The 27,853-nt window shown below is 42.0% G+C and overlaps 1 protein-coding gene across 2 annotated transcripts in view; it reads left to right on the top strand.

Moving 5' to 3' along the window:
- The first annotated feature begins 5,280 nt into the window (after positions 1 to 5,280).
- The window catches only part of rbpjb (recombination signal binding protein for immunoglobulin kappa J region b), a 48,427-nt gene continuing 25,854 nt past the window's right edge, over positions 5,281 to 27,853 (top strand). The window contains exon 1 of one of the 2 annotated variants that reach the window (XM_062444342.1): positions 5,281 to 5,400. In XM_062444342.1, coding sequence (XP_062300326.1) covers positions 5,381 to 5,400 — 20 coding nt within the window. In that variant the 5' untranslated portion in view covers positions 5,281 to 5,380. Of the gene's footprint in view, positions 5,401 to 18,151; positions 18,207 to 27,853 lie in introns of those variants that run through there. The other variant, XM_062444343.1, reaches the window with a different exon arrangement.

Here is a 27,853-nt window from a genome sequence, read left to right on the forward strand (position 1 = left end):
AGAGAGCAAGACAGACGGATATAACGGACAGACAGGGACGCCCTTCCCTCTGCTGTGAACTCAGACTCACACGAGCCAGATTTGATGAATTCGTAACCTTTAGTCTTGTGATGTTCACTGATCAGGGGAATGTGATATTATTAAGTGGCTCCGATTGCTGCTTGGTTCGAAAAGGCCGAGTTTGGATACGTGCGAGTCGTACAAGATGCCGATTTCTGATTTCCAGTCTGTATCCGTCTGGCAATCGGCCGATCCTTCATGACCAAGTTTATCAGTCTGCCTGTCTGACATTTGACCCAGTGTCTCTCGACCTACCTTTTTTTGTCTGTCACTGGTTCTGGCTTTGACTGTGCCTTAGTGCGTCTGCTCATTTCAGGAAGTTTCACCACCCTCGAGCTGTATCAAATGACTTTGAGTCAAAGAGCTGCTAATCAGGAAACTCGCACTGCACTTCCTTAATTGGCTCGCTTTCTCCTTGTTCTGTTTTCTCTCTTCAACTCTGCAGATAAAAATAATTCACCCCAACTTCCCCCTCCTCCTTTTTTTTGTCTTTATAATTATAAGTGCTAGTAGTGCTTCAGCTTAGTGGGATAAGCTGGATATGAAAATTGCCTGGACTAGAGAACAAAACTTGTTAATTTCACAGTGTCAGTTTAGCACTCAAATGAGAGAAATTAGGAGACAGCAGTCACAAATAGTTGCTGTATTCGCTGACCCCTTGGTATAAGATGACACACAATACATTTGACACATTGACTCATACGTGTAGTTAACGGTATGTAGGGCACACAGAGTTAACCGATGGGATGATCTAATGGTGAGTGTCGCTTCCACAGGGGATCTTTCTTTCTTTCTATCTCAAATCTCTCTTTCCTTCTGAGCCATGAGCTTAAGCAGTCAAGTGAGTGGATTTATAGACCTGAGGCTTATGGCTTAGTCATGATTGCTTGAATTGGCTCGCTCTCTATCGTAATAAATGGCCTTACCCTTAATGAGAGAACGGGACATAATGGAGGATTGAGAGAGTTTCAGAATCTCACAAATAAATAAATAAAAGTGTTTTGTGTGTTTGTGTGTGTGTGTGTGTGTGTGTGTGTGTGTGTGTTTATGTATTGCTTATGAACCCATATTCCAAAAAATTGGGGGAGGAAAGTATTCAACAGGCCTAAAAATGACAAACAGAGCCCCAGGTTCAACTTTTACGGATGTGTATGAGTGGCCTTTAAAGCATTTTTTGTGTTTAACACCCGCACACAAAGGTCAAAGTTCAGATCCTGCTGTTGTTAAAGTGCTAACACAGCTCCTCTAAATTTAAAATGTCCTCAAACACCCCCCCCCAAAAAAACGCCTTCTTCTCCTTTTCTATTTTGCTCCCATTTTCTCCGAAAAGTCCTTGCACTTGTGTAGCCTTTCTGTTTTTGTGTGTGTGTTCAGCTGTAAAGTGATCTAAGTGTGCGGAAATCTCTTCTATCAGTTTGTGTTCAGCTGTAAAACATTTAAGGATACTTTATGTTTCCCCCGTTCAACTCTGAGTGTAACTGGAGGATCTCTGCCGACTGTAAAAACGAGAGGGAAAGGAAAAATGGTTGAGGGCAGGATGAGGTCCTCGTCTCTGTGTCTTCATAGTGCGGGCCAGGAGCCAGGCACACTCTCATGCAAAACCTCATCCCAGCAACTTTTTTTTCTCCTCCTCCTCCCCATTTCTCTTTGGCAGAACAGTGAAGCTCCATAAAAATGAATTATGCATCTGAAAAATATGAAATTTATACAGATTTATACAATGTACACTGGGGGAGATTGCATCTGCTACTTTATACAGAAAAGTGGTTTGATGTGGTTGTGCACTGACACTAAGGGGTCATCTGTTATGACCAGAGGTGGGTAAAAATGTTATTAGAAGTAGTTGAATTGCTTGATTTGTTCTGGATTTATATTTCCAGAAACTTTGGGGAAATGTGCTTGTTTGCTTTCTTGCTGAGAGATAGATGAGAAAACTGATACCACTCATGTCTGTAGGCTAAATATGAAGCTGGAGCTAGTTGCCGGTTAGCTTAGCTTAGCACAAAGAGTGAAAACAGGGGGGAAAGCTAGCACGTCTGTGTCCAAAGGTGACAAAATCCACCTCTAATGCTCACTAATAAACACGTTATATCTTGTTTCTTTAATCTGTTCAAAACATACGTCTAAAAAAAACAATTTTCTTATTTCTTGGCAGGGACTGGCAACTTCCTGTAGGCAACAAAAAAAGCATGTTTCTCAAGAATTTCCAACTAACCAACCAGTTAGTTCCACATATTTCATAAAAAAATGAAAAAAAATGAAGCTTGTAGTCAAAACTGCAAAACACACTTTTATACGAGTTGTTTTTGGTCTTTTTTCACTCAGCCAACAGCCTGTTTTGTTCCTTACAAAACAGCCACAGGCACATCACACACACAACATCTAACAAATGAGAGCATTGACTTACCCTCAGTGTGGTCTCTAAGCCTTCACTTTTTCTTTTGAAGTCGGGAAAAACTCCCACTAGAAGTCACTTGTAAGGTGAACAAAGATGCCAAACAGATTTAAATGAAAGCTGTAAGAAACAACAAACACACAAGGGTTTGGAGACCTACATGAAGGTTTACGGCTCTCTGACCCCTCCCAGATGAATAAGAATGACCTGACCTGTTTGTGGGGTTGTAGGGGGTGGTGGTGGTGATATAACACGCAAACCTTTGCAAATGCACTTTAGCTGGGGGAGAAACCAAAAGAGGCACAAACAGAAAAAGCTAATAAAGCCTATGCCACAATTCCAAGCATGATCATTTTAAATAATAGCCTCCCTTGTACTTTGACTGAGATTTGGGCTGTGAGGAGGGTGGTCATGGGACTCCCCAATGTGATGGCAGCGCACTAATCTGCCCTGTATGGGTCATTCACATGTGTTCACACCATTGTTTCCACATTCTAAACAGGAACTGCAATGTTACCCAAGGGAAAAGTAGTTTTGGAGTGCAAGAAACCCTCCATTAAATCCTCATCTTATTTGAAGAATGGGTTCACAATTTTTTAAGATTGTCCTGAGACTGCCATAATCATCCCTCTTGTTCATACTGGCCATTAGAAGATCCCTTCATATTGCAATTACAATGTAAGTGATGGGGGCCAAAATCCACAAGCTTCCTTCTGTGGAAAAGATGATCTGAAGCTAATATGAAGCTTCAGTTGTCTAAATGAGTCAAATCAAGAAGATATATTTCAAGGTTAAAGTCTTTTTAGTGCCGAAGTCCTTCTTTTTGTTCCTATACTTCTATCACAGCTCAGCAGGGAAACACAAAGAGGTAATTTGATGCTAAAATGACTGTAAATGTGTCAGATATCCACTTGATATGACTAACTCAGACTGCAGAAGCCTCATATAAGCTTCAGATACATGTTTAAGCACAAAATGACTGTGTGGACCCACTGTGGTTTGTTGTCCCCGATGCCATACACTTAAAGGGCATTTGAAGGGGATTTTTTAATACAAACAAACAAAAACAAAACAAAACAAAAAATCCCTTTAAAAGATCACTTTTTTCAGTTTTGCTGCTGAATTTTTCAGTTTCTGATACATGTGGGTGGGTGTTACAGGGCTGCATCCCCATTGGCCAATTACATTGGGGGGGGGGGGGGGGGGGGGGGGGTAGGTCAATGGTTTCCAAGTGGAACAAGTGGCATGACATAAACTACCCCCACCACCAACAACCAACTTGTTCTGTTTACTGGCACTCCTAAAAGAGGAAACTGAAAAATGTTTAACTGAAACTGAAACATTAAGAAAAATCAAAAAAGTTGACTGTAAAAGAGAAATCCCAATCAGTGACAGACAGTGTTGGGGAGTAACTAAATAAATGTAACTGTAATCCGTCAAAGTTACTGAGAAAAAAAAAACTACTTATCAAAATGTTGTTGATTACAAAGGGGGTTACATCTGGAGTCAGACCTTTAAGATTTTACCCAGGAGGTTTTTTTTCCTATTTTTTTAATATTCAACATATATTGCTGTTTTTAATTCTTTGAAATTAATATTTTTTTTAATATATTTTGTAAATAAAACATGATGTGGGCTTAAATTGTGTCATACTACCAATTAAGCACATGACTTTTGACTTTTTAAAATAAAATATCTTTATTTTATATTCCAAAATCTACATGAACTAATGAATACATTTTCAAATGAGAGATAAATGTTGCTTTATAAGAAATGATCTCCCTTATAAATCATGTCAGTATCCATGAAAAACACCTGAACTTAGATTTTGGTGCTTAATGGTTAACAGTTGAAAACATTAAAAAACAAATTAGAAAAGTAATCAAAAAGTAAACTTTAATTAAGTAATTGAAATAGTTACATTACTTAATACATTTTAAATAATGTAACTAGTAATCTGTAACCTATTACCAAAGTAACCTTCCCATCTCTGCTGACAGAAAAGTGAGAATATTGTAATTGTATAGTTTTGTTGTATCCCCCCCCCCCCCAAATACATTTTCGTTAACATTAAATTATTTTTTGGTTTTATTCTTGGGAGACTTTATTCAACTATCATGACACAAATTTAACTCTATCACCTGATTGTTGTTTTAAGACAGACTGGGGAAAAAAAAAATCGTGAACACATCCATTAAAGTCAACGTGTCTTTGCAGTCTCATCACTTCTCACGCTTGCTTTCTGTATAGTATTTAGGGGCTTATTATGACATTAAAATGACATTTTTGGCTTTAAGTACATGCAGCTGTGCATGTTAAATGCTTCAGACACTACAACCAAAAATCTGTGTGAGCCTGGGAAAACTAGCGCTTTTTTTCTCTTCTTTCTTTCTCCCCTCACCCAACCCAAACCGATGGCTGCTGTAATTTATTACCCGGTAAACACGTGGGAATAGTATTTCAGTGCCACAAGATAAACAACCACTCCGTTCCACGCACATCTCGCGAGAGGGGACGCTCCCACTGTGCTCGCCTATTGTGAGAGTTTTCCAAATCTCGCGTGATCTCGGAAGTTTCCCACGCCTGTTGTTGTGGCGTCTGCCCTTTTTCGCTCTCTCTCTCTTTTTCGGTGAGTGAGTGTGTGAGTGTGTGTGTGTGTGTGTGTGTGTGTTGCTACCCTCCTCCCCCCCTCCCCTCTCTCTCTCTCTCTCTCTCTCTCTCTCTCTCTCTCTCTCTCTCTCTCTCTTTCTCTTCCTCACCCACCCCCTTTCTCTCAGTCTCCCTCGTCCCTTCACTTACACCTCCAGTCTACTTCTGTTGTCTCGGCGGATTGTTGGGGCTTGTAAAAAAAAGGGTGGGAGAAGAAGAAGAGAAGAGAAAAAAGGATATCGCGAGTATTGGAGTTTTGGTGAGAGTTTGTGGAAGATGGCGCCTGTTGTGACAGGGTGAGTCTGAGATTCAAGAGGGGGGTTTTGCTGGCGGGTTTAAGGGGTAGCAGACTTTTAAGAGAATACAACTTAATGCTGTTTTAAAAATGCTTCATGTTTTAGTCCGTGTGCCTTATCTTGGACACACCGCTGCTGCTGTGGCTCGGTCGCTAAAGAAGTCTTTTGTTCCCAAATGTGTGTGTGTGTGTGTTTGCGTGCGAGTGTGTTTTTTCTTCTCCCCCCTTTTCTACTTGCCTGAGCTGAGCTGAGTGTTGCTGCGGTGTTTGGTGAGCTAGCTCCGGCTACAGCGATACTTCACCCTCGGTGGTCTTTTTTTTCCCTCCTCCTCCTCCTCTTCTTCCTCCACCACCACCACCAAGACAACGACGAGCTGTTAGCTAGCACTGAGCTAAAACATAACAACGCACTGTTGATATTTTCAGCATGTTTTTCTCCAGCTTGGAAACACTCATATATATATGTATTAAAAAACAAAAAAAATCACTGCTGCTCTCCATCTAGCACGTTTAAACTATTTAGGGATTCACGACTTTAGTGTACAGATAGCTGTCCGATAATGGACGCCAGCTAACGATAGCGATATGTGACTCAAACACGTTGCGGCTTTGTATCATTTCTTGGCCAAGTGTTTTAATTTGGTGCTCCGTGTAAATATTAAAGAGTAACCTTATAGTCAACATATGCAGCGAGTAGCATGTGCGTGTGTGCTCCATGTGGCTCTTTAAAGTAGTCGACAGTGCCACTAATTAATAGTAGTATTTACTACACTGAAGCTAAACCCTTTGCTAATGAGAAACCCCCCACTTATTATCCCTAACCTTAGTTATCCATGGATGTGAATTGTGAAGTGTATCCTAAATTCACCGATAAACACCCAAAGCCATGTGTGCTTTTAACCCTATCATCGCTGAGGGAAAAAAATCTTTAAATTATGCCCCAGTCATTGATTTAGTTTCTCATTCTCCACGTTAATGACTGTGACATTTTCTCCTCTGGAAAAAAAACTTGAGCAAATCTTCCCTCATTAGCTCCAAATATCAGATAACAAGCTGCACAAATACCAAGCACTGAAATAGGTTTTTTCTGTACTCCCCAGTGAGTTCAAATTCAATGTTTTTATCTGTGAGCTCGTAACATTTTCTCAATTTTAAAGAGTTCATTATGTTCTGAGCTTGTTCAGTAATTGCCACAAGATAATACATCTGTGATAACTATGTCAGCCACCGTTTTAATGGGAAATTGGGGCTTTCAAGCTGTCTGGTTGAATTGATAGGTAGAAAATGTCAAGACTATATTTCCTCCTGACACAGAGCAAGTGCTGCTTTGTTTTGTTAGGCATTGGCATGGGTAATGTGATCATGTTTTTCAACATAAATAGGCTATAGTGTGTGTGCACAGTGCTGTGTTTGTGGGAGCTGTTTGCCTTTTCTGCTCGAGTCTTTCCAAGGAGTAAAATCTGATTAAAATTATTTCCCCGGCACATTAGCTGGACACAAACCTATTTTTTTGCCCTGCTAAGGCAATAATCCCCACAGACAGCTCAGTGGGTGACAGACTGGGCTTGTTGGAGGTGTGTGTGTGTGTGTGTGTGTGTGTGGTGGATTGGGAGTTGGGGTGGGGTGGGGTGTGCATGTTCATTTGGGGCTTTCCAGCAGACCTGAACTGATTTCAGTTGAGGGGGGATGTAGGGGGAGGAGGCAGAGGGAGGGAGCGAGCGAGCAAGAGGGCAGGCGGGTCAGGTCTGGGTGGCTGGCCACCTGTCCAGATGATATCTCTAGATGTGTGTGTGTCATAGCATAAGAGGAAGATGGGGTGGGTGCGTGACTTGGGTGAGAGAGGTTTAACAGAAAATTAAAGTGCCATAAGGGGGTCTCTCCTAGCTGATGGCCATGTTCACAGTAACGGTCGGAGGCATCACAGAGCCTGACCGCAGCCCGCTGCCCCCACATACTGTTTGAATGGTTCTGGCTTTACACAGGGAGGGGCTCCACCACCACCACAGGCTTGTTAATGGTATTATGACTCTTCTAACCGAATTACAGAGAGGCCGTAGTGGCCTGCTTCTGTTTTTTGAATTGAAAGTTGTAGTTTATGTTGAGACTTTACTGTCACCGCCGCTAAAGTTGTATGTTTTGACGTTTTTAGGGTTTTTCTGTGTTGCATCTTGTCATTTGTATCATACTCTTCCTAAAATTAACTCTCTGCTGGAAATCTACCTCATCAAAGAGTAGATGGTCATTTGAGTGTGTTCTGTGTTTGATATTTGGACGTGCATGCTCGCAGGTCGCAGTTACTGATTAATCAGACAATTCACAATAAACTTTTGATTTTGTGAAGCACTGTATTAAGTGTGAAGACCTTTCCATGCAATGTATAACCCATGTTGTTGACAAAGAGCTACAGCTCTGTAGCGCGGACCACAAAAGATGTCACGGCTGTGATACACAATCCAAAATCAATATTATAAGTATGAAACACTGATTCCCTGTAAACTATAAAAGTGGCTGTGAGGAGTTTGTAGTTTGCTCAGTCATAAGGAAGAGGAGCTGCAGTTAGAGTGGATTCATGTCAGCTCGAGTATTATTAAGATGTAAATATTAAAGTGGTCTTTGCTTAGCTTTCCTTGCAACACAGTGCCAGCAGCCTTGGCAATAATGTTAACATTGTCAAGTGCATCAGATCACATTCGGGCATTTCCTTTTCAGCTGCAATCTTGTAGAAGCTTTGCACAGTGAAGAACAATTTTTAAAGGGTATTTGTTTTCTTTCAACACCTACTTATATTGACTATAAATGATCGCAACTGAATGAGCATGCAAAATGAAATGGGTGATTGCTTTAGTATCAATTTTTCTTGAATGTTTGGATGAAGTCACAACATGTGTAAGTAAAGCTCTCATCTGATATAGTGTGGTGTTATTCAGAAATGTAGGTTGCCACAATAGCACAAATCCTCCTGTCCTTAATGTAGGTGAAGGGGGAGGGGAAAGGGTATTAAAAAAAAACAGTGTTGCCTTCATAATCTTTCCTGTCAGAGAAACCGAGTATGATAGCTGAAAGAGCAGCACTGTTCACCTAAGATGATAAAAGCATGAATCACTTATTTCAACACTGTGCTGCCTTTGCTGTGCCCCTGGGGGACGGGATTCCATTTAGCTCACCCCCCTCCACCTCCCCTCCGTCCCACTGCCAAAAAAAAAGAAAAGAAAAAAAAGAATGATCGAGTCTTTCAGGCCAAAAGCCAAACGTCTCTGTGCTGGTGTAATGATAGCACTGAGCCTTTCTTTGAGACACAAACCGTGCCTTCTTGGGTTTGTTAGCATGAGCGTGCGGTTTGAGCTCGGAGACTGTGCTGATGCGAGTATCTTGACATAAGAGTGGATTCGTGTGTGTGTGTGTGCACGTGCATCCACTCCCCAGGGTCCTCTCCTCTTCCCTGCTTCCCTTTATGAAAGGAGAGGTTCAGAGAGAGCAGCAGATGTCGAAGCGCTGACCTTTATGGTGGCAGAGGCTCGGGCTAGAGTTAAAAGACAAGCCGGGTTGCCCCACCCCTCCTACTCCCCCTTCTTCACCCCACCCCGCTGCCACCCCACAAAGCAGCAGCAGCCCCACGTCCACCCACATACACACACACTCTGCTACCTTTTGCTGCAGCGCTGATGGATAGGTTAACGATGGAGAGGATACAAGCTACCTGATCTGTGCATCACCTCTGAATCCTGCAGCTTCCAAAGCTGCACTATATCCACCCAGAGCTGTGAAAATCTTCAAAGTGTGTGGTGTGCAGAGGGGTTACAAGCCCAAGGAGAGGGGGGTTGTACAGAAGTCACAGGCAAGAAACACCAAGGCAAATGTGCCACCGCCAGACATCTTGAGGGGGGGGGGGGGGGGTTATTCTCATGCGTACAGTAGCCTATTGTTTTGGAAGTTCATGCATATCCATTACTTCACATGATTGAAATATCCCCCGAAGCCTATAGTTTCATTCAGGGTTCAGATTCAACTTGTTTGCCCGAGCGATGATGGGCCTCTTAAAGTACCACACGCCCTCGTTGACTCAGTGTCTTCATTCTCTTGTTCCCTTATCCAGTCTGTTTGTGTCTGTCTGTCTCAGGGGAACAACCACAGGAGACACCCAGGGGGATAGAAATGCATATTTATGCGTAATTTGGCCTGGACCGCCGCCAGCTTGGCGCTCCTTGTTCTTGGTCCTCTGCCACGTGCTGAAATGTGCAAAAACCAGATATACTGTCATAATGTGTCGCTGTGTTGTTTTCGCTTTCATCTAGCTTGTTCATAGCAAGTGGCACCCCTGGAGCACATTAGAGGGACCTCTTTTTTTCATGTGGGTGCAAGGTCAGTGGAAGAAGGGGGGTGTGTGTGCGTTAACTAATTTCTCTGAGCTTGGGGCCTGATAAGGGGGTTAGATTTCTCACACGAAAAGAAAGTCACGACAAGGAGGAGGGGGGGGGGGGCATTTATTTACTTGTACAAGGCTTGGAATGCATTAGTCTGAGCTCATACTTTTTTTTTTCTGTTTTTAATCTCTGGTTCTTCCAAAAAATCTTGCTGCTGTTTGCTCGGAGAGGATGGGACGGAACATTCTGATGTAAATCTAAAGCCAGTGTGGTTTTGAAAACAGCCCTGGCGTCATGTTTGATAGAGGCCCAAGTCCTCTCTGTGTTGTTGTTGGCTTTTGCTGCTTTTAGCTAAGGGCAGGCGAGCAGCAGCAGCAGACAGCGGAGACAGAAAAGCTAACACGAAGGAGGCGAAATGCGACAGGCAAGAAAGAGCAGGGGGTGGAGGTAAGTACCTCTCTGCTGACTCTTGTTTTGGAGCAGTTCTTCGTCGGTCCTCTTCCCTCACATTCGCTCTCTTCTTCCAAGAGAATTTCCTCCACCCCCCCTAGCGTTCGCCTTTCCCTGCCCCCTGTTCTTTTTCGCTGTTTGTAGTGATTACACTTTCGCCAAGGGAACAGTGGCTTCTACTGTGTCAGCAGTTTGTGCCCCCGCTGTCCCTCCACATTCAGGATGTTTCATTCAGAAAACATGAACTGATTCCCCCTATATGACTCCTGTTTTGTTTCATTCAGCTTCACTGGGCAAACCTTCACCTACCTCCTGTGTTGTAGCAACTGAAATCAAGAGGAAGAAAATATCATACTGAAAACTTTTTTGACATTTTGTGTTTGCGTTTGTTGCTTTCCCCTTTTTTGTTTTCTGTCACTAAAAAAATTACATTTCATATACTTTTTGTTTTTACTCCGCAGAGATTTCATAGCTGTCTTTTAATAGGACAGGAACGAGGACATGCCAAGGCCTTTTGATATGCTCTATAAGACTAAAATATGCTGCTCTAAGCTTCCAGGAGAATACACCGGGCTCGGAGAGGAAAGCTTTATATTTTCTTATCATATTGGCCTAGATAATTGCGTGTTTCTCTCCGCTGTAGTCGCGAACGCTCAGAAGCATTGTTTCATCTGTCAGAGCGCTCCGACACCAGCGACTACTAGGCACGCTCATCCAGTCTGAGGAAAGTTACAAATATACACAGGATCTCCCCTTGTCGGGAAAGCCCCTTGACGACGCCACCTCCCACCGCTGCAAGCAAACTGCCACTATTACTGTGTTAGATAAGAAGGGTGTGGCATGGCAAGCGGTAAAGCCTGTAGTAGCCTTCCTGGAAGAAGAGCTGTTGTTTTAGCCTGTAGGGACTGTCAGTGGCATCATGTGAAGTCTGCAGATAGCCAGAGAGCAGTGAACGTCTCACAGCCTCTGTATTGACATTTTTACTGATATCAAATTGACTTTGCAACAGCTAAGAATATCACAGCAGGTTTAAATACAATACTCGTGGTTTTTGATTTGATATCTGACGGATTTTGTGTAATATTTGTCCTCTCGTGCAAGTCATTTGACTTATTTTGAGCGCAAATTGCTACCATTATTGTAACAATGTGCTCCAAACCTCCCAGTGCATCACATTAAGCATGTATCTGTCCCTTTTTGAAGCCCAAAAAGCCTTTTTTCAGTCTGTAGGGACACTGCTGCTGCTGGCGCTGCTGCTGGCGCTGCTGGTGTTTTTCTTAGGCAAGTGATGAGCAACCTGCATCCCTTTACTGCAACAGAAGAGAGAGAGAGCAAGAAGGGCATAAAAAGGAGGTATCAAGTGTCAGGAAAATAGTCGAGTGTGTAGAGAGAGAGAGAGCACTGTTGAATGTCTGATTGTTTAACAACCCTTTTGCCCATTTTCAACCTAATCTCTAACCATCAGAGTCAGGGATATAGTTTGAAAACTGCCGTCATTTGATGTGTACGTAGATGTAGTCTGTCGCGAGGAAGAACGAGAGGCTATTCCAGCACCTCTAGATCTAGATTCCAGCAGTGAAAGTGGCATCCCAAAATATGAGGGCAGAGGATGTGTTTTCAAGCCAGTGTCGGTGTGGGGTCGGGCATCAGAAGCTCACATGCAATGCATCTTGGTACATGTAGGCACAAATGATTACCATTTACCACCAATGCTGATTTAATTGGATGTCCGCATTGAGAAAAAAAAAAAGAAGTGTAGAAATGTCCCTTTAAAGGCTGCTGGAGAGTTTTAGTGAAGAATCCGCCTGGTGGCATTCCTGTGGTCACTGACGTCAGCAGGTTTTTGGCCCTCGCTTAGAAATCACAATGAAGTAATAGACGTGTGTCATTCTGTGGATCCGTCTCTTGATTGTGGTCGAAGGAACAATGCTTTTTTTTTTTTCTTCCGTTCTTTCTTGAAAAGAGAGGGTTGTCCACGATGCGGTTGATGATCATCTTGCACTTGCGGCTTGCAGTTTGATGTTCTCTACAGTTGCCATCGTTTTGGAAGCAGTGCCGAGGAATGTTTGTGAGGTTTCACATGAGCTCATGGAAGGAAAATAACTTGTTTTTTTAGTTTTAAAAAAAATATATCCACTGGTTTATCCTTAAAAAGAAAAAAAGTCACCAGCGAAGTTTCTATTTATCACCCTACTGAAATTTATTAGAATTGGACCTCAAATATTTAAACCTCAACCCCAATTCGCCAAAGTGTCTGGAAGACAAATAAACCGGGCTTTGCTTAAACCTAACAGCATTCAACTGGAGTTTATTATTCACCACTGTGCTGCAGTGAAATTGATATATTCCACTTTATTTTAAAGCCTAATTGTGTGAATAAATCAGTTTCCTTTGCTTTTTTGTGTTTTTTTAAAGACAAATAATTGGGTAAGATTTAGGAAACCATCTGTTGTCGCCCCTTCTTTTATTTTTTATTATCACGCTTATAACTGAAAGAACTTATTTTAGAAAGATGGCATGATTGTGAAGAGGAACAAGTAGCAGGAAGAGCAGCCCCCCTCCACCCCCCACTCCCTTCCCCATCACGACAACAACAGTGAAACCAGACAGCGGTCTTGAGCTGACAAAGTCATTGCTAAACTGAACACACACACACACACGCACGCACACACAAGTGTGCCGCAGTCTCTACATTTGGTTTGGTTGCTGAGGATCATCTCACAGCATGTGGGCTAAAGGTCATTTCTCTCTCTCTCTCTCTCTTTCTTTCTTTCTCTTTCTCTCTCTTGCTTTCTGCCAGGAATTCTATTTTTTCCCTCTTGTTGCAGCACAGTCGGTCCTTTGGGTGGTTTTGAGGCAAGGGCAGGGCAAGATGGTGGTTAGTTTGCCGGGGCTGACGGATGTCCAGAGAGGCTGCGCTTTTATTTTGGAGAGGGTCGTTTTATACAATGAAAGCAGTACATCAATACGATACAGTTATATTGTTGCAGAGCTATTTTTAAAAAAAAAAATTGACCAGTTTCAGTCGTTTTCCAGACATTTGCTGCTTTTCTTTGTTTTACATCTAAACGTGTGTTTTTGTCTATTAATTGGACAATATGAAACATTTGAAGTAGGGCTGCAACAGTCGGTTAATTTAATTGTTTTGGCGTTTATTTGGTCAATAAAATGGTGAAAAATGTTGATCCGCTGTGTCTGAAAGCCCAAGGTGACGTTCTCAAATGCCGTCTTGCATCCCAATCAACAGTCCTCAACCTAATGATATGCAGTTTACTGTCAAACAAGACTAAATAAACCAAAAAAATTCACCTTTAAATGCTGCAATTGGATAATTTTCTCAAAAAAACCCTCAAAATGATTAATTGATTATCAAAATAGCTGGCAATTCATTTTCTGTCTATTGACTGATCAATTAATCAGCTAATTATTGCAGCTCTACATTTGAAGATTTAAAAAAAAAAAAGTGTGAATAACCACATGTTCATTTTTCACAGGGTAAAAGTCAATTAATCAAGAAAATAATCAGCAAATAAATACACACTCCAAAATATTCCTCAATTGCAGCCCTGCATTGTTTATCAGCCTATATATATATATATATATATATATATATATATATATATATAGGCAAGTCTTTAAAATTGTATGTCACAATTAACTTCAGTATACATTTGCAATGATTGAGCTTGTGATGTTTTAGCAAAGTAACTTAACCGCGAGGCCACCTCCCTGTTTATATTACGAGGGGAAAATCTCAAAAAGACTTCAACCGGCTGCGTGTTATATGAATCACCTGGCTGCTCAGGTTGTCACCGGCTGACGCTTTCGGGGTTGTGTTTTAGTTTCGGTTAATCAAGGCTGGAAAATATACACGTTTTTTTCTTTTTTTTCTGGGGTGTGATAAATGCCGGCTGAAGATAAATGAGGATGAAATTCAGTAAGGAGCTCCAGGGTGGCAGAGTTAGCGAAGAGATCAGCTTTCAACAAGAAGACCTGTGATGGCGAGCATCTGCCCCTCTTAAACCCTTTTATTAAAAATCTATTTCACTGCAGCACAATACAGTTTTTTCTATACAAATAGTTCCCACTAAAGACTGATGTGTCATGCCAATCTAACACAGTCCAACAGGGATTATCTGTAATCTACCCTAAACTGTGCAGACGCTGTATGTTTGTTATAAATCTTGAATGTTACGTTTGACTAGCATGACACGCTTTAATCGCTCCCCCCTTTTCTGCCGGCCAAAAATTGCACAACTTCGGCCGAACCGCTGCTAAGGACGCGCCAGATGTCCATCTGATCATCCAACAGCTAGATTTTGGCTATCAATCAGGTGCCGAGACACCCAAACCCCAAACTCCCTCCCCCTTGTCGTCCTCCTCCACTCCTCAAACTGCAGCCGGTTTGGCAGTAAATGGCCTCATTCTAAAATGAGTCAGGGGATAAAATTTGGGGTTAAAATTAGGCTCAATGTGCGCAGTGTCTGCCCAGAATTACGAGGCATTTGTGGTTGAAACTGGACTGCGGGCCAAAGTGTTAAATCAGGCAGCGTTTAGGTTGAGTTTGGGTCACGATTGGGTAGTAAGCACAAGTCGGATCCTCTGAATCGGACTCTAGAAGACAAATGGGGGTCAAGGATGGTCCACGCTTTGAGTTGTTGTCTCTCCAGTGTCTTTTAGAGTATCTGCACGTAAGTTCAAGTCCTCCAGGAGTTTTATCACATCTTTTACCATAACACCACTACCTGCTCCATCATCGAAGGCTGCAGTAGTGTCACTGCGGTCGATCTCGACTCTTCACAACCCCCCAAATATCTCCCTCTGGGTTCCCCCTCCTTCCAACAGTGACTCATCATGTCAGCAGAGAGCGAGAAAAGGGAGGAGGATGGGAAGAGGGGGAGCGGGAAAGTTTGGTTTATTCAGGGTTCAAGGCTCCTATCCCTCATCCCCTCTCCTTCTTCTTCTTCTTCTTCTTCTTCTTTTTCCTCATAGCCCCCCCTCTCCTCCCTATAACACATGACCCATCTCGACCCCTAAAACCCCAGCTGTTCTATGTGGGTCTTTGGCTACAGTCGCCCTCGTCACTTCAGCACAGTTTATTTGGATCAGGAGTGAATATCTATTGCGTGTCTGACCCCTAAATTTTCTTTCACAGTTGTGTGTCTCTTGCGGCTGCAATCCGTGAACTTTACATGACTTCAGTTGTTTTTTTCTTTTTCTGCACCCATTTCTTTTTTTTTTTTTTGGCTGATTTATCCCAATTTAAATACTGCTGTGGTTGGATTTTGACCTGATTATATACACTCACAGTCAAACAGAAACATTTCCATTTTAGTTTATTTATTTATTTTTGTGCTTGTTTGTACGGATGTGTTTTAACTGATTGTGCAAGTAGAAAGTACAAATATTTGTCATGCGTTTTTTTGTTCAAAACCAAATTGAACAGGATAAATTGAACACCAATTTAAGTGGAAATACCTGTGGGTTTGTTTTTTTTAGTTTTGGGCTATATTTGGTGTTTGAGCGTCTTCGCGAAGAGGCCCTTTACATCTGCCTGAGGGTTAGGGTTATTGCAGCGCTGCACAGCTCAGTGTTTCCTCCATCAACTTGTCTGCCTGAGCACAAAACAGCAAGCCCACTCATGTTTTTTTGGCCTGAAAATGCTCCTCTACCAAACCTCTCCAGCTGTATCACTTTGAGTTTTTTTTTCTCTCCTCCTCTCATTCACAACCTGATCCAACCTCAGTTGGAGAGATCTAACCTTGTGTTCAATTTGTTTTTTGGACAAATTGAGGCAAATTAGTTCAGTGACGATCTCCATTGTGGCTCCGCTGCGACTGGTCGGAGGTGTCAGACTGTATCAGCTAAGGACACCTGTTATTTGAGGACTGGATGGAGCCAGGTGGCAGGCAGCGTAGAGAAAAGAGTCAGATTCATTAATGATAGAACAAGTGAAAGAGTGTGTGTGTGTGTGTGTGTGGCTCAGATGATCTTAGTCTCCGCTGTAAGTCTACGGGCTCGGATCAAGATGCTTTTTTGGGAGAAACGGAGCCCAGATTGGCTTCGCAGCACACCCATTGGAAATTTCATTACTTTGTGTTCACTAAATTTCAGGACGTATTATATGCGCGCGAGTAATGGAGTACGTTATTTGCTCAGTATGTTCCAGCCTCAGCGCCAGATTACACTCGTTAATGCGTACGGTTTTGGTGCGCGAGCGAGGAGAGAGCGTACGTCTAGATGTCTTATTGATTGTCTGCCAGGCCGAGACGAGTAAAAAAAAAAAAAAAAAAAAAGTCTGTCCAGAGTGCACCATATGGAGCATTGATGTCGGAGAGTGCGGTCAAGAGGGAGAGCGATGGAGGGAAGGAAAATGGAGGGAGGGAGGGAGGACGAGGAGGAGGCCTTTTCTTTGGCTTTTCTGCCTCTGTCATTAAGCTCTCCCATGTCAAAGACAGATGGAGCTGGTCGTGTGTGTGTGTGTGTGTGTGTGTGTGTGTGTGTGTGTGTGTGTGTGTGTGTGTGTGTGTGTGTGTGTGTGTGTGTGTGTGTGTGTGTGTGTGTGTGTGTGTGTGTGTGTGTGTGTGTGTGTGTGTGTGTGTGTGTGTGTGTGTGTGTGTGTGTGTGTGTGTTTGCGTTTGCGTTTGCGTGTGTGCGAGCAGTTGCAAGTGCAGACTGATGTGACCCACCCAATTTAAAACACACACACCCACACCCACACAGTGCATTGAGCCCTGCCCTTGATTCTGCCCCCAGCGGGGCATCTCAGGGCAGCTACCAGACCTCTGCCATCTGCAGTCAGTCAGCCTTGAGGGTCGGAAATAGAGCGGTGTATCACCACTGATTACCTGAGATTCCTGATTAGATTTTGATAATAATCCAATTTTGATCCCTGATTTGACTCGTTATCAACCAGGGTCAACCAGTTTTTTCTTTTTAGATTCTCAGAGAACTAATGCTGAAAATTTTAAGGAACTCTCTAATCTGACGCATTATTAAAAAAAATTCATGCTTACCTTCAGAAATGACCCCCAAGCAGTTCCATTAATGAAAAACACGCTATAGTCATCACAATATAGTGCAACTCTACAGATTCAACAGTCAGTGAAGTATTGAGTGACCAGATAAAAATAGTACAAGTGCTTTCTTTAGTTGCAGAGGGTGTGGTGCAGAGACCGTACGCGTCACATGGACACGAGTGTGTTATTACTGTTAGTTAGTGTCAGGATTGTATCTGTAGATCTCAAATGTAACCGGACATCTGCCTTTTTAGTCTTGGCGGCGCCTTCGGTGGAGCAGCTCCCGCCATGGTTTTTTGGAGGGTTGTGAGAATAGCCGAAGGAGGGCCACGTTAAAGCTTCATGCATCCACAAGAAAAGGCGTATATTAAAAGATTTATCCCATATTGGATCATTCAACTGATGTATTTATCTATTGCAGCTCATCAGTAGTCGGTTAACTTAGTCAACTAAGTTCTTGGTCTTTTGCCTGCTCGTGCAACATTAAGCTCCCTGTTTTATTTCTTAGAAAAGCTAATCTTTCCTTTTGTGGTTCTGATCACGTCGTCCTTCACTGTCTTCTTTGATCTCGCCCTCGTCCTCCAGCTCTTCCCCCTCCTCCTCATTCCAATTTTTTTTAGTTTTGGCAGCCGTGGTCTAAATGTGTCGTAAATGTCGGAAGCAAAAAAAGCAAGAAAACTCAATTTGTGTTTGACTCATTTTGATGAGCGGTTAGCCACACCCCAGTCTCAAAACAAGAGGAATATGAATTATCACATACAGGAGTTGAGCAACGTCAAATAACACAATAACAAAGAAGGAACTGCATGTGAGTTTTGACACATACACGGTTGAAAACACCCATCTGTGCTTACTTTAGAGCCAAGAAATATTGCTGTCAGAATGCTGATGAGCCACGCAAGACGTATGAGTATGTTTGGGAAACCGCTGTCCACAGATACATCAGGAGAAGTCACTACTGCCAGATCTCAGTACAGGTAAAATCCACCTGAAACCACAAACTACAAAAGCCTCTAAAATGGCTCTAATGTTGACAGCCTTCAACAAAAGCTGAACATTATATCTTCTATAAAGGTGTGTTGACATTGATTTTTTGCTAGGAAAACTTCAAATAGATGGAAGACACTCCCCTGTCCTCTGTTTAGCTGGTCCTCCTTAAAGGTCAGTGGATTTGTCAGGTTAGGCTAACTTCGCGGCTTACTCCATTCAGTTTAATCAGCAGCTTGTTGTTTTTATTCACTGCCTGTAGCCTTAAATGTACACACATACTGCACTGCTACAGTCACTACACTAGCTGTACTGCTAACCACACGCACACACTACTTTCTGCCTTAATAGAAAACTAATGCTCCCTATTTTGGCCTGACTTGTTATAGTCTGTCCATCTTTTGTCTACATTAATAGATGGTTGTTTTTTTACTTGCACAACTTTTTCTGCCCTTACGGCAGACATCCCGGAAGTTCCGGGAGTCTCCTGCATATTGATAGTGGCTCCCTGACGCCCGGAAATGACACCCAATCTCCCGGAATCTGGAGTGAGCGAGCAAGAGCGCGCACTAGAGAGTGACTGCGCGTGTGTGTATGTTTGTGTGACTATAAATGCAGCGCGTGTGAGAGCAAAGCGTCCTTATAGCTCTGAGTTGCTGCTGATTAGACCGATCCGCCCCCGTAACGGACCTACATGAAATTCGTTTTTGCAGGTTGGGATGTCTGACTTACGGTAAAGTGTGCAATATAAATTAGATAAATAACATGAATAAACATATTTTCATTCTCTCAGAAGAGGGGTGGGGGGAGCGGATTTTGTTTTCAAACGATTATTTTGACAAGCCGCATGGTGTCAATTTAGTTTTTAAAAAAATCCAAAAACCCTGCACATTATTCTTGAACTGATCTTCCTTTCTTTCTCAAGATCCTCATCTCTCTTTCAGCCGGGCCGCTGAAGTCATTGCACGCGCGGTGGCACATGCCAGGCCGCCGCGCCAAGCACAGAGCGAGCCTCCAAAACTCGAGCCACGTCTCTCTGTCGTCCTGCTCGCTGTCGAAGAGACTTTCTGTCCCCCTTTTTTTTTTTTTTTTTTTTTTACATCTTCCTCATCATCTCTCTTTTCAACTCTTTGAAACATGTGTCCAGGGTTGACTTCTAAAATCGAAATCTAGTGCCCAAACTTGGCTGCCTTTCACTGCGACTGTATTTTTTTCTTTCCTCAATGATTAAATATGTGCCTGAAAGACGTGTGCGTAATAGCCACGCTGCAGGCCACACACACACACACTGATGCTGCAGAGGAAATGAGGGTACAGCTTTGGTGTGTGTTATGTAGCAAGAGCAGCAGCAGCAGCAGCAGCTTCGTGTGTTGGGGCCGTGACATCAGTATGCAGGTATTTTTTTTCACCGGGCTGCCAGGGCTAATGTTGCCAGCAGGCTTGAATTTCCAAATTTCTCTCACTTAGCCTGAAGTCCCAGCCAGCCACACACACTCTCGCACACACACACATTCAGCTGCTTGGTGAGACTTGTTATTTCCACCCATTTCTTCTCTGTCCGGTCTTGAAAGTGTTGAATACACGTCATGCGCAGGTAACTGTAGCGAGGAGCGAAGTGTCTCAATCTCAGTTTTTTTTTGGCAGCGCTTCACTAAATAAGGCTCGCAGGTATAAGTTTGCACTCCTCCGAAATCTTTTTAAGCCCTATAACATGTTTGCCTGGCAACAGCCGGCTTCACTTCACTTATTACGTCTGGCAAAGAGCAGTAAGCATTTTGACAGATGTCAGTCGATGGTTGTCAGGCCCCCTTTTTTTTTTTAAACTTGAAAATGAACACCTGACGAGATGCATGCACCGTCTGCTGGATTGTCAGCAGGTCTTTGTTAATGAACAAAAGCTTTGATCCACTTTAAATACAGTTTCCTCATCGTCTTCCATAATGTCATTATACAATTCAGTCATGTTAAGTCTAGGCGGGCCACAGCAATCCTTCCTTTTTACCTTTTTAGTTAAACAGAAAATAATCCCACAGTGTTTGAACAAAGATGTGATGTGTGCACATCCTACGTTATATTTAAGTTGGGTGCCGCACAGCAAATAAAATGAAAGAAACAAGTGTGAAAACAAAGAAAGAAGTAGTGTGTGCAAATGGATAGCTCCAGAAGTCCCCCCCCCCGGCAGGGTTGAAACGTTGCCCCTTTTCAGTCAATAAGAAAGAAAAGACTTCAAGAGCTGTAAGCTAGTGTGTGGATGTTCTACTTTATTTTACATGCAGTGTTTCACGGATTTTAAATTTGGATATAGAAAGCATCAGCATATAGTGTTGAGTTGAGGTGTCAAGGAGAGAAAAGTCACAGCATTCTAACTTCAGTCAGGTAGCTATACTCACTCTGACAGGTGTCGTCGGGCTCTTTAAAGCTACTAACAGCTTCTAGTCAATGATGGGACTAGAAGCATTAAACTGTTTAATATGGATTCAGTATACTTATCGTCTATTAGTAGTAATTCAAATAAGCTTTATTGGCAGGACAGAGCAGAAATCTATATAGTACATAAGACATGTATGTGTGTGTGTGTGACATAAAACATGTATCTCTCTCTCTCTGTCAGATGATTCAATCCAATACAGATAAATTAATAACGATACAATACAAAGTTGATTTGATATGATTCCATTACAAGCTGCAGTTTTGAATTGATATTTTTACTATCTGAATAATAAGTGTGACTAAAATAAACAAAAAATTATTTCTTTAAAAAAAACTAAAAAAACTCAACTTATTAATACTCCAGAAAAGTATGATGACACTCTTCCTCTTCTTCTTCATTAACAATAGTAAACATGGGAAGTGATGTACTGGATGACCTTTCAGCCACTAAAACGCTTCTTGTGTTTTGTTCAGTTCAGTTTCGTTCGTCTGAATTTGGTATTTCCATAAACTGCTACATAGATGCTCTGTGGTTGATTATCGATGAAGCTTATCAGTTTTTCGATGACGCATCGGTTCATCTTTACACCCCCGTGTATCAGGAGTACATGCTCGAAGCATCAGGAAACAGGAGTTTAACATTAAAAACATTAACAGTTGAAATATTGTGTCGAAACTTTCCTCTTCTTCCTTTATGTTTATCTGTAGCTGGGTGTAAAAGTTGTATCATTATGGAACATCATAATCTTACAAAATCTTAAATTTTCTGTCCTAGACACTTATCGCTAATGTTTAATGTAGTTTATCACTATTATTTCCAATGATTGCACATTTATAGACAAACTACAGTGAAGGAAATGCACAAATTTGCTCCTGAAACAAACAATTCCTCCTCCTAAACTCTAAACTCTGTATATAAGCATCTTGTTTTCAGTTCCGGCTAGAGCAGGGTTCATATATTTGTTGATACTGAATCAGCCCGTGGCTACGGAGGCCAGTGGAAGCTGTGAAGGGAGCGCAGTGTTGTTAATGAGGTGAGCACAGCCACTCCGAGGAGTTGTGATATCTGCTATCAGCCCTCAGGCGGGGGGAAACCAGACACCTTTTTATAGGCCTAATCCCTCATCCCCGTCCCTCTTTCTTTTCTGTCTCTCCACTCACTCACTCTGCTGAAGCCGTGCTTGTAGAAGTGCATTGATGTTAAATCCATACATGCAGTCAGATATAAGCTCACATTAGTTCAGTCGGCCCACCCAGATGTTTAAGTGTGACAGATGTGTGACAAATGGTTTAATTAGGTGCAGATTGAAGCTTCCTCTAAATAAATGTTTTTTATATCAGGTTATCTTATTAAAAGCATGCTGTAAAAATTGGATGCTATTAATCATAAACAAAGATGATAATGATGATGATGATGAAGACGTCGATTTTATTATTGAAGTTAGAATGCATTGCTGTTGTGGTGCCATTCATTTTCCATTCTGCTCATACTCTAGAGGGTCACGGGGGTGCTGGAGTCAATCCCAGCTGACAATGGGCGAGAAGCGGGGTCACCCTGGTCCGGTCGCCAGTCCATCACAGGGTTCACATATAGTAGACACTCACATTCACCAATTTAGAGTCACCAATTAACATAACCTGTGTGATTTTGGTCTGTGGCCCCCAAGAAAACCCAGTTAAAATTTTTACAGAGAGTGACTAGCCTCAGCTCAGTTGTGTGCATTTGTGTGTGTAGTTTAGTCTGTTTCAGGCCACATCCACATCCACATCCACACACACACACACACACACACACACACACACACACACACACACACACACACACACACACACAGTGGCTGCCAGTTGGCCCCAGAGGTCACAAACTGACCTTTGACCGTGGAGCGTATGAATGATGGCGTCTGGCGTCTGTGTGTTTTTGTGTTTTTGGCCCCCCGGGGGAACACCAGCTCTCCACAAAAGGCAAAGTGTGTGTGTGTGTGTGTGTGTGTGTGTGTGTGTGTGTGTGTGTGTGTGTGTGTGTGTGTGTGTGTGTGTGTGTGTGTGTGTGTGTGTGTGTGTGTGTGTGTGTGTGTGTGTGTGTGTGTGTGTGTGTGTGTGTGTGTGTGTGTGTGTGTGTGTGTGTCTATCTGAAATGTAGACAAAACATGAATGTGCTCAGCCGAAGGTGTCACTCACTGACATTTTCACAGCGTCGGAGTTCAAGTTTGAATTGAGCGATCTAAAATTGAAGGGGAAATCTTAAGCGAAAGAGACGCCTCTGAAGCTATACATGCAAGCAAGCTCTGAGCTGTCTTTGGTGTTACTCTACAGAAAAAATATCCGATTCTTGTCAGCTCTGTTGTAGATTGATTGTCATTTCCTTTTCATCTGTCTCATGTTTTGTAATCAAGCAAATACGGAGAAAAATACAGTGCACTGCTAGGGACGGCAGCATTTCACAAAAACAAAACCTAAAAAAAGAAAAACACAGGATTACAGAGAAACTGCCAACGTGTTCATTGGAAGTCGAATTATCTTGAGCAACATAAAAAAGCCTCAGTCACTGCGAACATAAGCTGTAGTACCTCAAGAGCAAAACTGATGTAAGAAGAGTGAAAACAGACATTGCTGCTTTTTGAAGGTGTCCAGCAGTTACAGTAAATTTTTACATTTAAATTTAATCTGTGGTGAAGATGTATTAAATTCTGCTGTGATCAGAGCTTTGTCCCCTGGTTAAATAATGAATCTTCAGATTTCACCAGCAACTTTATTACTATTGTTTGTTTTTATTATTTATTGACATGCATATTTTACTGATATTTTACCTGCATTTGACTGATGTCTGATGCTCATTTTGAGAAAAACAAGATGCCCATTGCAGGTAGATTTTAATAGGATACCACAAGTGACGTTTCAAGCTTCAATGCTTTTCTTCAGACTGTTTGAAGAAGAGTATTGAAGCTTGAAACGTCACTTGTGGTATCTTTTTACGTATTTTGTTATTTGGTCCATCACCTGCTTTCTTACTCTGGATGTACCCCAAACCTTTTTTAACGCTAATTTTGAACCTCGGATGCGATATGAACAATCATTTTAATCCGCTACACCTGTTCTTTACATTCACTTTGTAAACTTGAGGCAGAAACATGCAACAAAATACCTTGATACTCCACTTTCAGATTTTTCTTCTAGAAATGAATAAGCAGCCTGTAGTTAGAGAGCCTACATTTATAACTTGTTACAACTCCAGTTTCTGTGCCTACGTTGTCAGTGATGGATTGATCTCATTAACAGAAGCGTTTTTTTAGTATTTTATTATGTTGATGGATTTATGCTCCTCTATCAGCGGCTTGGTGACGTCCACCTCAAACTACAACAACTATGACTGATTTACCTGTCCTCCTCTGTGTTTCTGTTGCTGGTGGCATTGACTGTAAAGCCAACACAGTAGCAGGTTGAATTTAAGCCTTAGTAATGATGATAACTTTTACTTTTAGTGATGCAGCACAAATTTGAATTTTATGCATACTCATTCACAGACAGCATGTTCATCTCATGTTGCAACACTTCCATGACAATCAACAAGTTAAATCCTCTGCTTAACTTTCGCCCACTTCTTATTAAAAAGAAGTGCAAATTTTAACCACATTTTTTTACCCGATCGTTGACCTTCATGTGTGAAATATTGACAATAATAATCGCCACTTAGAGCCGATAATGTCTGATAAGAGTAATCTATCTTTATTATTGCATCCCGACCACCTATGTGTTGTCCCTCAGGTTCTGCGTCATGGAAAAGTTTTGGAGAAGTTTGCGCCCCTTTGATTTATTAAAGGAGTATCAGACACATGCCTGAGCAACAGAGCACAACGTGTGTGTGTGTGTGTGTGTGTGTGTGTGTGTGTGTGTGTGTGTGTGTGTGTGTGTGTGTGTGTGTGTGTGTGTGTGTGTGTGTGTGTGTGTGTGTGTGTGTGTGTGTGTGTGTGTGTGTGTGTGTGTCTTTTCAGAGGAGCGCATGTGTCACACACAGCGCCGAGGACATGTCAGAGTGTGTGTATTTCAGTCTCTTCTCAGCCTTTCGGGGTGTTGACGTGTGTTGTTTTTTTTTTTTGTTTTTCCCTCCCTCCTCCCTCCTTCCGCCGTGTTTGGACTGTCAGTCACAGCTGTCAAACACGTCCCCCGAATGAACGGCAGGCCTGGTTCACACTCTCAATCAGCCCCCGCCGCCACCCCACGTGTGTCGACGTGTATTAACGTGCGTTTAGTGTGTGTGTGTGTTAGCATGTGGAGGTGGGTGGTCGCGACGCTATTCATAGCAACTGCCACCCCTCTCTGTCACCAATACCTCATATGTCACACTCGCTGTCAGAGAGCGATGAGAGAGACGCCTGCTGCACGCTGTATCCAGAGGTTCATTTTATTCTGTTAGCATTGTATCACATTTGCATTGTGTATTTTAAGAAGAAAAAACATCTGGGAAGTGATTTTCTCTATTTTAAGCAAGAAAATTGAAGTGGTTTGACATATTTGTCTTAGTTTGAATTCAAACAGTTTAACATGTGCTAATGTATAAGGTGTGATGTTAGTTCCACACATGTAGTTTCATATTTTGAGGTCAAGTCCGATGTCAACACAGCAAAACCACAGAGAGTGGATAGCTTTTCGAAAAGTTATAAAGCTGCACGCGTTCTGTGTTATTTCTTAGAAGACATTTGTTATGAAGTGAGATCCTTTAAAAAATAATTGCGGTTGTCAGATTGCTGGCCCCTATTAATATGCATAACCATTGACCGAAAGCTTCAGATGGAATAAAGATAAAAGGCCTCAGACAGTGTTTATAGATTTTTTTTTTTAAAAGGGGAGAATTTCCGTCTGATGTCTAGATGACTGGGTATTTGCGTCACACTCTGGGCCTGCTTCGGTTCAGATTTTTAACCCAGACAACTATTTTCTTTTCTTTTATGTGTGTGTGTTTCTAAAAGATGCTCAATATGAGTTAAGTGTTTGTGGTTCCCTGTGTGTGTGTTGTGTGTCTGAAAGTGGGCCTAAGGGGAGGTGTGGTGTGCAGTTTCAGTCTCTGCTGTTGGTTAGAGGTGTCGGCTTTTAATAAGCTACCACAAAAATAAGTTGCGTTTCCCCCTCCGGATCTTCTTTGTGATCAACCTCGGACAAAAATGAGTCAGTCTCGGCGTATTTGACGACATCTTTTTCTGTGTGTGTTCTGTAAAGCAGCCAAAAATGATAGAGAATGTATTTTGTGAGTTATTGATATTGTCAATATTTTAGACTATTTTTGCAGGTGAAATGCTCACGAATTAACGTTAACGATGTCGCTCACGCACTTCCAATAGCAAATAAAAGTCATCAGCATTCGCAAATAACATAATAACAAACAGCAGCAGCAGCAGTAGAAGAAGGAGGAAACGGGACGGCTTTCCTCATCGTTTCTGACACACTTCCAACAACATTACAAGCATTTTATTTTTCCCTTCAGTATGTTGTCGTTGGCAGGGCGGAGGAGCTTTTATCAATTTTCCCATGGCTCTCTCGGGCTACTACTTTGTTCCAAACGGCGTACAGAACAGTTCGGTCAGCGCACGTAATCCATCATTGTAAAAAGAGAAGCTGATGACGGCGCTTTGCAAGGTTGCATCAGAATGGAAATATCAGGCTGTTAAAAACTTTTTTAGGATCCCCACCACCACCACACGTCACCGTCTCTGATTAATGTGCGCATTCAAGCAAACAAACAGGTGACATGAGAAAAGGGACTGTGCTACTTCCACCTTCTACTTCTCTCATTTTTTTTTATCCCTGCTTCTGAAACTTGCAGCCAATAGCTTTAAAATAAATAAATAAGACTCACTGCGGTTATGTTAGGACTTCCATCCTGTCAGTCACGAGGCAGCCAAGCCGACAAATTCACCAAAGCAAGGTGCGTCTGCCGGCCGCAGTGCGTAAAATGAAATGGAAAAGAAATGCTGATTTCACACACTCCCAGTTTAAAATCTACTTTACCAGTTTGATTCAGTCTGACTGTATTTTGAGACAAAAACAGTCAATTTTAGGGTCATATTTTTGACTCTTCCATTAAAAATCCACAGGTATTCCCAATAATTGCAGTCACATCTTCATATCAGTAATAAATCCACTAAAAATGAGCCAGCAACTCTTTTGATAGACAAAGTGAGTTTATTTGTAGCACATTTAAACAAGTGTTTTACATAAAACATGAAATGCATCAAAATGGGATATAAAAGCAACACATGGCAAAATAAAGACATTTAAATATGATTCAAAGTGTTAAATTGAAAATTAAATTGAACTAAAATAAGGAGAATAAAAAGTGACAGAGCGGTGTGAGATATTAACACTAAAAGTTGGATTTAATAAAAAGCAGTCGCAAACAGAAAAGTCTTCAGCCGTGACATAATCATATCTGTCATTTTTCGAGCCCAATCTCTGCTTCCAGCCTCCCAGATGTGAGGAATTACTGCTTTTCTTTGTCCACATGTGACAGTACAATCTTTTCATGTCTCTCTCTTTAATTTAATCTTTTTTCTTTTTTTTTTTTTAAACTATGAGTCAAACCAAACAAGCAAATTAAAGACTTCACCCTGGACTCTTAGAAACTGTGAATGACCTTTTTTCCCCCACAGTTTTGTAACAAATAGTGTAATTAGGCAGCCGTTTGCACTGTAAAAACATCCACATCCTCCAAACTTCATGCCCTCTGAGCATTAGGATGACATCAAACCCGAGCACTCGTATCCTTGATTGACAGGCTCGGTGCCCTCATCCACGCACCTCTGTGAGCCAACTGTGACATCACTCTCACTTCCCAGCGAAAAAGCCCAGAGTCATGACATCCTCTTCCTCCGCTCTCATCTAGATGGAAAGACTGTTTGTCCCGTTTCGTAGCTGCCCCCCCGGGCCACACTCACCCGTCAGTAACCAGGCTGAGCTGAGTGGACTTTACAGCTTCATGGATCTATCTGGTTCCTAATAGCAGAAAGTCAAATAAAACGATCCTGATTCACTTTCAGAATTCTTAAACAAACCTGAAGAGAATGAGAAAAATATTAGAAGTTAGATGTATGTTACACATCTTGAAAGTGGTAGATTAGAGGAGAGGAAGCTGTGTGTGTGTGTGTGTGTGGACACTATCATCCTCTTCTTAGTACTTTTCCCTTAACACTGTACTTTTCACTCAACTCAATACTTT

Source organism: Scomber scombrus, chromosome 23 (assembly GCF_963691925.1).
Source record: "Scomber scombrus chromosome 23, fScoSco1.1, whole genome shotgun sequence".
NCBI classification, from domain to species: Eukaryota; Metazoa; Chordata; class Actinopteri; order Scombriformes; family Scombridae; genus Scomber; species Scomber scombrus.